Below are 11,588 nucleotides of genomic sequence, written 5' to 3'. Positions count from 1 at the left end.
AGCTTTGCTGCAGGAGGGACTGGTGCACTTCACAATAATGTGGTGCACGTCACATAATTTTCCATCATGAGGCAGGAAAATTATGTGGATATATTGAAGCAACATCTCAAGACATCAGTCAGGAAGTTAAAGCTTGGTCGCAAATGGGTCTTCCAAATGAACAATGACCCCAAGCATACTTCCAAAGTTGTGGCAAAATGGCTTAAGGACAACAAAGTCAAGGTATTGGAGTGGCCATCACAAAGCCCTGACCTCAATCCTATAGAAAATCTGTGGGCAGAACTGAAAAAGCGTGTGCAAGTCAGGAGGCCTACAAACTTGAATCAGTTACACCAGCTTTGTCAGGAGGAATGGGCCAAAATTCACCCTGAACAAGGCATTTAACCCACTGTTCCTAGGCTGTTATTGTAAATAAGAATTTGTTCTTAACTGACTTGCATGGTTAAATAAAATATATATATCTGGTAATGAATCGATGACATTCGTATTATGCCACAATATCAGAGTCTCAAACATTCTGCTGTGTCATAGATAGGCAAATTATATGTGTGCTGAAATTCAATGGTTCTCCTTATACCATAACTGGTATAATATAATGTAGGTTGATGTTTGTCATGAGTTTTGTCCTGGACAATGAACTGAGCGATTTTCACTTACTCTATCTGCAAAGTCAAAATTTGATATATTGTAAAAAATTCATGAAAATTAAAATGAGCTTTTGGTCTTAATTTAAGTTTAGGGTTAGGCATTAGGGTTAACTGTGTAGTTAAGGTTAGCTTTAAGTTTAGGGTTAGGCATTAGGGTTAACTGTGTAGTTAAGGTTAGGGTTAGATTTTAAATCAGATTTTATGACTTATGGCTGTGCCCGCTAGTGACCACTCTGCAAAGCTACCTCCAGAACAATATTAATCACAAAAAACGCTAACCTGCTTATAGAATAGGACACTTCTTCTCAACGAGTAACAGGGTGGCGTTGAGGGAACATGTGCGGGAGGAGTTCGCACTGTGCATTGCGAGAAACCGACAGCAGAGAGGGAGACAGGCTCGAGAGAAAGCGCATGTGTGATTCCGCTCTCCATGCAGGCAGCCCACCACTGGCAAGCTCCCGTCATCTTATGTGTGTAACGTCTCTACTGCCGACAGCCGTACGTACCAGCGTCCGCCGGCACTGCGGGGGAAAATTCAACCCATAATGGATTGCTAATGAACGGAGCCTTTCTTTTTCTTTTCGTCTTGTTTTTCCCCCGACTGTCATCTTCTTCAATGTCTCTTATCAGTTTTTAACCAAAACAAAATGAGGATTTCTTGTGACCAGTTTCTATTGATATTGTCTGTCTTTCGGGGACTCACAATGGGGGCTTTCCCAAGCAGTGTACAGATCGGTAAGTGTAGCCTACAGCAGTGCTTGACAATCAAAAGGGCATGGACATTTGCCAGTCGGGTTATGAAGCGGTGAATAAGGTCTTGTTTTTATTATAGTTTCTGTGACTGTGTTAGGAAATAGGCTACTTGTTCGTCATTCATGATCACATAACATTGACATTGCAAAGTAGAATTGACTGAGAATTTAAAATCGCCGACACAAACCTATTACTGTATTAAAATTACAATTTCAATTTGTTCCTAGTTGATTCAATATTTTGTCTCGCATGTGCACAAGGGAAACATGTATTTATGGTCATACATAACGGTTCCAGTGCGGTCCTCAGCAGCCGGTGTCCTTTTAAAGCTCCACTGCAGCAGTAGCCTAGTGCTCCGAGCAATGACTGGATGCTTCGCTTGGTCGGAGCGAATGGATCAGCAGCGGGAATTCTCTCAAAGTGTGTGTAGCCCTGCTGCAGAGTGCACACTCGCCCCTGTTAGATTCAGAAGACTCCGTTCTGCTTTTGCATAAACCCGTTTGTCATAGTCATACTGTTTCATATGTTGCTGGCTGGGTTCTTTGCCACTGAGAAAACACGAGGAGCGCGTTTACTCAATCTAGAGCCTCTATCCGAACCCAGCTAAAGCACTGACTATATGTAGCCTAAAAGCCGCGCCGTAGTGGGATCTCTGGATCTCTGCTAGTGTCAAGTGCCCCCGGTCTTTTAGCCTTTAACTTACGGTGTTGGCCGTGGCCCAAAAAGGAACCGTAAATCCAGTGCATTAATATTACTGCTGAGTCGATCGAATTGGCTTATTTATAGCTCAAGCACATCCGAACAAATCATGCTGAACGCAAATAATTCGGAGTCGAATGATATCTCTCCGTCGAATAGTAATTTTGAACTTAATATATGTGTGGTGTGTTTTAAAGGTATATTCCAATGGGCCACATTTCTATTCAAGCTTGGTTGACCTTTTACGATTTCCAGGCAGGGTCCTTTGGGAGAGACAATGTGTTGAGGTTATTGGCTGTGTTAAGGTTATTGGCTGTGTTAAGGTTATTGGCTGTGGCTCTTGTTTTTCATCAAAAGCATTTACTGTATGCGCAGTGTCAGACATCCCATTGCTCACTCACTCTCCATCCATCCATCCATCCATCCATCCATCCATCCATCCATCTCTCTCACTCTCTCTCTCTTGCTGTCTCTCTCTCTCCCTGCATTTAATTTCGCTATGTATTTATAGCTAAACGGTGACAATAAAGGATTTTAAAAATATATACTGTATATATAATACATATAATAATAAATACCTCTCTCTGCAGGCGGCCTGTTCATCAGAAACACGGATCAGGAATACACAGCATTTCGCCTGGCCATCTTTCTGCACAATACCAGTCCCAACGCGTCTGAGGCCCCCTTCAACCTGGTGCCTCATGTGGACAACATCGAGACGGCCAACAGCTTTGCTGTCACCAATGCCTGTGAGTACAGACTGGCCAGATGCATTCCAATTTCATGTTTTAATGGCTATCTTTCTCATCTGACCAGTCAAGTCAAACTCTGGTTTGGATGCCAGGGTGTTGGCATAACACAATTGTGTCCATTGATAGACTGTGATTGCAGAGGGTAAAAGCCCAGGTTGGGGTGGATGGAAGGGTGGTTGGGATTCAGATTGTCTAATGGCAAGAGAAAGGTTGCCCTTTACCGTTGTGAGACTATAGTGGTATGTTACTGTATTCTATGGTGAGTGTGAGAAGAAAGTGTGTCTGCGTGCCTTATTTCTTTCTCTGTCACACACATGTGCACATCCATGATACATACACACAGACACAGTATACAGTATGTCCCCCATGAACACTGCAACATGACAGGATACTCTCTGGCTCCCTCCCAGCTTCAACTTAGTGTATGTGTATGTAGGTGCGTGTGTGTGTGTGTGTGTGTGTGTGTGAAACAAACTGTGATTCTTATCTAGCAAGGCACGCTCTCCTCCTTGCATACATTAGAGCATGTACATGCATTTATGTATGTACGTCTATGCAATGTATGTGTGTGAGGTTGTTGTGGCAGGCTGTGCATGTTTCCCTTCATCACTATGGCTCAGCAGCAGGCAGCGAGGAGCAGTGTTGGCTAAGCCTGTCATTGTTTGTTTGCGGGGAGTGACTGCTGGTTGTGGTGGTGAATACCCTGCTGCTAACCTGAGGAGCCCTGTGTGAGAGAGGCTTGTCCTTTCTTGCCCCCGGGTACGGCTGCAGTCTGGTACTGGACGTGACTTCATCTACTCTGCTTTAGTATACACACACATCTTTCTCCCTCACAGTCAGGCTTTTCTCCCTCACAGTCATCTCTTCTCATCATCCTCAGCTGGGTTGGCTTCCATAGTTAAGGTCAACATCTGCCCGTTCTCAGTCTATCTCTCCGCTCATGTCCTGTTGGGGGTTTGTATATAGTATAGAATTGTATAGTATAGTGACTGGCGGACTTACCATTAGGAAAAAGAAGCAATTGACTCAGGCCTCACATCATAAAGGGGCCTCATGAGCTGGGCCTAAAAAATAAATAAATATGTCGGCTTACAGCATCTGCTGGTGTTTGTCAGACCAGGAGATATCTCGAAAATCGGTTTTCTCGCAAAAACATCTGTAGAGTGGGTTTGCCCTACAAATGAATATGTTATGACCCCTCTATGGAAAGAGGAGACTCTAACAAACACAACAGTGTTTTCCGTTCTGCTCTACGGGACTCGTATGAAGTTAACCCGGTGCCTGGCCGAAAAATGAATGGAAGTGAATAGGGCATTTCCATGTCAAAGGTATACAGGTAATTCCATGGTAATAAAAAAAATCACTATATATCTCAGATATAAGACAAACACTTCAAAACATACTTTATTTTGATAAAATGTTGGACTTCCTGTTATTTCATATATGAATCTGTTATTTAATGTGTTTCTATGGGTTAATAGCATATTATGTTTCATCAACAACAACCAAAAATATCTTAGTTCTGTTTTGTCAGAAGTGTGCTCTATTCATAAAATTGACATACATCAACAACAAAACATTTCTCCTTCGATTTCCCTGCCATCCTCACTATAGACTGAAAATAATTGTCACACACTGTTGCACGATGACACTAATCTGGTGAGCGCTATTGGAGCTCCGCCCAAGCAAGGATTTCGATTGGTTTGACGTTTAGCGAGGTGAAACTGATTTACACCGGGTCTTCACCCCTATTTAGCTAGTTTTCTGCCTTGAACTTTCCCAGGCTCACCTTATTAGGGAGACCTGGTTCTCAATGAGGCTAGCTTAGTAGAAACCCAGCCCAGGGCCCTTAGACTCTAGGGGATACAATACGCATTTCCTTTGGAAAAAGACAGGTGCTGCTGATAATACTGCCATTGTCGTTGAGGCAGAGGCAGAGGACATGTATGTGTAGCCCATGTGTCTGATGCTGTCTGGTGAAAAAGAGGATGGCATGTCAGCATCAGATAGTAAGACAGAGGGGCGCTGTTTCACTCGCTCAGATGCTTTCTTTGGTGAGATGCTTTCTCTGGTGAGATGCTTTCTCTGGTGAGATAGTTTCTCCCACTTGCAGAAATGAAAGTTGGTTGGCTGGTGCACAGTGCACTGTTCGGATGCTGGAATCATTTTGGGATGAACGTGTGAAGATAATCTACTTTCTGAAGTTCTTTTTTGACAATCAGATAAAGACACCATGACTGGTTTTGTTTATGGCACATTAAATGGTAATACATTTGTACAGTTAAATTACGTCTTTAATATATAGCCCACTAAAACACTTTGTCCACGCATTTGGAGGGGCAGAGGGAGCCTCAGACTGGCCTTTGTCTGGAGCCTCCAAATCACTAAGTCTGTCGTATAGTACAGCCTCACCGGTTAGGGCCTCAATGGTTAGGGTCACACAGTCGAATGATGTCACATCGAGCATTGGTTGACGGTTGGGAAACAGTCCATTCCATTCGGTGTTAGTTGAACACAGATGCGTCACAGCCTGTGTCACATCGAGTCTCGTCACGTACTGTACTTGCGTCAAGTTGAAGGTTGTCACATTGAATTGCGTAGTATGGCATGTCACGTCGAGTGGGGTTTCAATTCACTGCATTCTCACCAGCCCCCCATGGTTCACATTATGTGCTCTAGTCTTTGTCTGCATCCCAAATGGCACCCTATTCTCAGTATTGTGCACTGGTCAAAAATAGTATGTAGGGAATAGGGTGCTATTTAGGACACATACTTTGTATTTCATTTCGATTCAATATGCTCATTCCCCCATCTCCCATTCACCATTGTATAACTGCTATCTACGGCTAGGCTATGCCCCATTCTTTATGGCTGTGTGTACTGACTTCTACGGTCCATGCTATCCGCAATGCCCATGGTTCATATTGGACGTTTGTCTATTCGGTTCCATCCATTCTCTATTGCTGGTTACTGCAGAGTCTATTTCTCTCTTCTGTCAATCCTCCATGTCTCATACCAGCATTTGATGTTCACCTACTAACTAAAGGCTATGTTCCATCCATTCTCTATTGCTGTGTGCGTAGCAGCAACATCCAATCCATGTCTCATATTTGGTGTTCTTCTACTGTAAGCTATATGGTCCGTTCTCTTTTGTTACTGTGCAGCAGCATGCACTCTCTCATCATTTCTCTCTCTTTCGCACCAATCCCCATGTCTCATATTTGGTGTGTTAGTGATTTGTTGCTCTCTGGTTCTCTGGGGTGCAGTGTTTCTCTCATCTGCGTTTGGCCCCAAGGCAGGTTCCCAGGACAGATGATTTGGCTTCTGATGATCCCTCTTGCCCTCCAGGAGTATATAAATACACCAGGCCCCCCCGCCCCACTGCTTGTCTTTTATTATCAATGGTGCGATATTAGAAAACTGATGGCTAAATTAAGCAGAGGATGAAGAGTTGTGTCTGAGACATGCGTTTGAGGAATGGGGTGTGTGGGTGTGTTTGTGTGTGTTTTTACAGTGTGTTTGTGTATGTGTGTTTATAGTGTGTGTATGCGCTTGTGCGTGTGACACTCTAATGTACTTGTCCTCTTGCTCAGTTGTGCACCGGGGCCTCCCACTCCTCTTTCTATTCTGGTTAGAGCCAGTTTGCACTGTTCTGTGAATGGAGTAGTACACAGCGTTGTACGAGATATTCCGTTTCTTGGCAATTTCTCACATGGAATAGCCTTCATTTCTCAGAACAAGAATAGACTGATGAGTTTCAGAAGAAAGTCTTTGTTTCTGGCCATTTTGAGCCTGTAATCTAACTCACAAATGCTGATGCTCCAGATACTCAACTAGTCTAAAGAAGGCCAGTTTTATTGCTTCTTAATCAGCACAACAGTTTTCAGCTGTGCTAACATAATTGCAAAAGCGTTTTCTAATGATCAATTAGTCTTTTAAAATGATAAACTTGTATTTCTGATCAATTTTATGTTATTTTAATGGACAAAAATGTGCTTTTCTTTCAAAAACAAGGACATTTCTAAGTGACCCCAAACTTTTGAACGATAGTGTATAGCTTTTTTTATGAGCATGGCCTTATTTCTGTTACAGCATACTGAATGATTCCATTCACCCAGCTCAATGTAACATCGATAGATTTAGGGTACTATACGATACTCAAATGTCCCTATACCCATCATAAGGTTGCTACAACCTAGCCTATGAATGAATGTTTACAATGTAGGTGCACAGGTCGAGAGAATCTTTAGTAATCAAGGTGACAGACAGTGACACATTTAATACTGCCTTGCACACTCTTGCCTGCATCTAGCTGATCTAGGTTGTAATCATTAGTCCAACAGTTGCAAACAAGAGTTTCTATTGGACAAATTCAAGTATGTTTATCCTCGTTTCATTCCGTTTGTGTTACGGCTGTCGTAGAGAGGCAGCGTGGTAAGTGTTCATTATCTTTATTTTACAATGAAAACACTAGAACAAAGAAAACAAACCGAATAGCCAAACAGTTCTGTCAGGTAATGAAAGACAAAACAGAAAATAACTACCCACAAAACACAGGTGGGAAAAGGCTGCCTAAGTATGATTCCTAATCAGAGACAACGATAGACAGCTGCCTCTGATTAGGAACCACTCTCGGCCCAACACAAAGAAATACAAAACATAGAATGCCCACCCCACACCCTGACCTAACAAAATGGAGAAATAAACCGTCTCTCTCAGGTCAGGGCGTGACAGTTTGCTTCCATTTAAGGAAAGTATTTCAACAGAATCGGCAGAATGGATACACCCCTGGTCACGCGCGCTCCTCCTCTCTCACCTTTTCCCTTCGCTTGTGGACTTCATTGCACCACACGTCAGCTGTCTATGACCAGGCAAAAAAAACTTTCCAAGCCAAACACTCATATCATAACCGCTATAGACAGCCTACATCATTGTCACCATATAACGTCATAGTCAATATATCTAATAGAACAAACACATCAGTAAACCTGCTAAAATCATGCAGTACAGTGTATAGTCAGCAAGCAATTTAGCAGTTACCAGCTGGCCCTGGTGGCAATTAATTAATACAACCAAAAACTTGCCTTGACTTGGAAGAGTTCCCGTGTTGGATAGCCATAGCCAGCTAGCTAATATAGCATCCTTATCTGTTTGAGCCGGGTGTTTGAGTAGGCTAAACTAGCTAGCTAGCTAAGTAAGTGAAAGTGGAAAAAATACAATGAAATATAGCTAGCTCTCCCTCTCTTGCTTCTCCTTAATCTTTGAAGAAATGAATTTGTTAAAAAACTGTTAAACTATTGTCTTTCTCTCTATTTTAGTCAACTACTCGGCGCATTTTATGCACTGCAGTGTTAGCTAGTTGTAGCTTATGCTTTCAGTACTAGATTCATTCTCTGATCCCTCGATTGTGTGGACAAAATGTAATTTCATGCTGCAAGAGCTCTGATAGGTTGGAGGACGTCCTCCGGAAGTTGTCATAATAACTGTGTAAGTCTATGGAAGGGGATGAGAACCATGAGCCTCCTTGGTTTTGTATTGAAGTCAATGTACCGAGAGGAGAACGGAAACTAGCTGTCTTCCAGCTACACCATGGTGCTAACAGGTTGCTGTTGAGGCTACTGTATGCCTTCATTGCAAAACAGTTTTAATCAATTATTTGGTGACATGAGTATATTAAGTATAGTTGTATCTATAGTTTCACTATTTTTATGAAGTTCCCTGAGGAGGATGGTCCTCCACTTCCTCTTCTGAGGAGCCTCCACTGGATATATGTAATATAATCTCCTATATTTTTTTATTTTTATTGTACCTTTATTTAACTAGGCAAGTCAATTAAGAAAAAATTCTTATTTTCAATGACGGCCTAGGAACAGTGGGTTAACTGCCTTGTTCAGGGACAGAGCGACAGATTTGTACCTTGTCAGCTGGGGGGATTCGAACTTGCAATCTTTCGGTTACTAGTCCAATGCTCTAACCACTAGGCTACCCTGCTGCTTTTCCTTTAATCATCGTCAGTAAGAATGATTGAACAGACAGTGTCTTTGACATTTATATGACATTGTAGTGGATTGGTATTGTCACCTTTAATTTCCATTGTTACCTGATAGAGAAGTAACCAGTCAGCTGGTTTCAAAACTAGTCGCAACAACGTTATTCTAGCGGTATTTTGTGGTTGTCTACTGATAAAATGATGTTTTTTTTTAATGGTTGTAATATCACGTTTCTACAACCAGAAAACTAGTTTACAAACAGAAAATAACATTATTATGACGTCCCATGCCCAATTTTGCCCGCTAGGAACTGACATATAGCTTGAGGTAGAGCCAAACCATTTGTCCTCTTGAAGTTAAGTGTGAAAAACTCCCATCAAGAAGAGCAGAGAATTCCGACTCCCTTTCCTCTCAGCTTAATGGAAGTCAACAGGCAACCATTGATTGGTCGAGCCAAATCAGAGCGGAATTACATCAGCCAATCAATGTGGCTCCAATAGCTGAGTGGCAGGAGAGACTCTGAGATTGAACGAGAACTGACTTGCTGAGCTCTCTTTCTCTCTCCATCTCTCTCTCACACACACTCTCTCTCTTTCTCTCACTCTTTCCTCTCATCCCCCCTTTCCAGGCTGTATCACATCCGGCCGTGATTGGGAGTCCCATAGGCGCACAATTGGCCCAGCGTCATGTGGGTTTGGCCAGGGTAGGCCGTCATTGTAAATAAGAATTTGTTCTTAACTGACTTGCCTAGTTATATAAAGGTTAAATAAAATATATTTAAAAAATCCATTGTTTACATCCCTCTCTCTCTCGCTGTCTCTGCTTAGATAAAGGGTTTGAATAGGGTCCGAATGACCTTAACGCTGGTTCAAGGACAAAAGTTTCCAAAGAGAGAAATAAAGAGAGCCTGAGAGAGGGACCTATAGTAATTGTGTGGAAGATTTACTTCATCCAACAAATCCTGCCGGTGACAGTCTACAAAGCTGACAAGGGTAATTGCCATGACGATGAGAATGGATGCTGGTATGTGCACCCTTTTCACACTACTGAGCCAAGGCGAGCTGAGCCGTACTGCGTTGGCTTGGTTGGGCATCCACCATAGTTCCTGGAACCGTGCACGAAAGGACAATGGGAACAGAACATATCCAAACCAGTACCACAAAGTACAATACTGACGGAGTCAGCCCGATAGTGTGAAATGGGCAATTTTGGATTTCTCTCTCCGGCAGAGATTTCTTTCCAAAACACCAACATTGACTGTGGCTTATTGAATGAGTAGAGGATCTTGGGAGGAAGGAAGAGGGTTAGGGATTGAAGGGGTTGAGTCCACCTCTCACAAACTGCACTGCTGCCCCCCTGTCTCTCTCCTTATTGACACAGTGACACATTCATCTCTGATGACTCATTAATATTCTGCATGGCACTCTGACTCAGTCTCCTCTACACCAAGTGTATGTGTGTTATATAGTGGGTAGTCAGGTATCTACATGTCTATATTCTATAAGGGTCTACTCTGGTTTCTAAAGGTGGCTAGGAGCACATGTATGTCCATGTATCTCTGTTTTCATGTGTGTGTATGAACAGTATATGTACAGAGTGCATGTAATGCATATTACAGTAATGTAGCAATACATTTTTGTATGTTGTTTTTCGGCTATTATGCCTTTAAATGACAGATATCAAGCCTGATGTCTTCAAGGATTTCTGATGTACCTAAATGGAGGTAATTGGTTGTGTGTGTGTGTGTGTGTGTGTGTGTGTGTGTGTGTGTGTGTGTGTGTGTGTGTGCGTACATGTCTGTGTGTGTGTGTGAAGTTCTGGGAGACAGGTTAGTAGGTGTTGTTAGGAGAGAGGAAGGGATGGAGGGAATTAGGGAGGGGCAAGGGGAGAGATGAGGGGGCTTCTCCTCTAATGAGGGATTAATGTGGCCAGGCGGATGAAGGGATAAAGGGAGAGGGAAGAGGTGAAGCTGGAGGGGACTCATAAATCCTAACCATAATTCCCTTAATTAAGAAACAAATCACCTGAGAGCAGCCACACACAGAGAGAGAGAGAGAGAGAGAGAGAGAGAGAGAGAGAGAGAGAGAGAGAGAGAGACTCTATATCTGCTTGTAAAAGAGAGTTACATAGAGAGAAAGATACACTGTGAGGATGTGTGTGTGTGTACACGAGCTGTCATAGCACCGTTCTCCCTCTAGCGTGAGATGCACCCTTGTGTTTGTGTATGAACTTCTCAGCTGTAACTCCAGTATCGACTTGGCATTTCTCAAAGCTGAGAGGAGTAAGCGGTCAGGGAGAGAGGAGCTAGCGCCCATCTTTTGTCAGACCCAGGGCTTCCTTCCTCTTCTCATATACAGTAACTGAGGAACCAGCGTGTGTGTGTGAACGTGTCACACACACACATCCTGTTCAATAGGTGGAAAACATTTTGAAATGTTTTGAAACGGGGAGGTTATATACTATCGTATTATTTTGGCCTGCTCCCAAAACACAGCTTCCCCTTTGCCTGTGTGTGTGTGTGTGTGTGTGTGTGTGTGTGTGTGTGTGTGTGTGTGTGTGTGTGTGTGTGTGTGTGTGTGTGTGTGTGTGTGTGTGTGTGTGTGTGTGTGTGTGTGTGTGTGTGTGTTTGCGTGCGTGCGTGAAGGAAGGAAGCATAGCCATATGTATGGCATTTCCCATAGCTTATTAGGCGCTTAGGTGGAGCCAACACCATATTGCTTGCACGTATCCAGTCCTTTTAACCTTTA

The 11,588-nt window shown here is 42.9% G+C and overlaps 1 protein-coding gene across 5 annotated transcripts in view; it reads left to right on the top strand.

The window, feature by feature from the left end:
- The first annotated feature begins 1,028 nt into the window (after nt 1-1,028).
- The window catches only part of LOC106603719 (glutamate receptor 4), a 209,658-nt gene continuing 199,098 nt past the window's right edge, over nt 1,029-11,588 (top strand). For all 5 annotated transcript variants that reach the window (XM_014197748.2, XM_014197742.2, XM_045717277.1 and 2 more), the window contains exons 1-2: nt 1,029-1,382; nt 2,690-2,848. In XM_014197748.2, coding sequence (XP_014053223.1) covers nt 1,295-1,382; nt 2,690-2,848 — 247 coding nt within the window. In that variant the 5' untranslated portion in view covers nt 1,029-1,294. The remainder of the gene's footprint in view (nt 1,383-2,689; nt 2,849-11,588) is intronic.

The sequence above is a fragment of the Salmo salar genome, chromosome ssa04 (genome assembly GCF_905237065.1).
Source record: "Salmo salar chromosome ssa04, Ssal_v3.1, whole genome shotgun sequence".
Lineage (NCBI taxonomy): Eukaryota > Metazoa > Chordata > Actinopteri > Salmoniformes > Salmonidae > Salmo > Salmo salar.
This window is presented reverse-complemented; position numbering and strand designations above follow the sequence as displayed.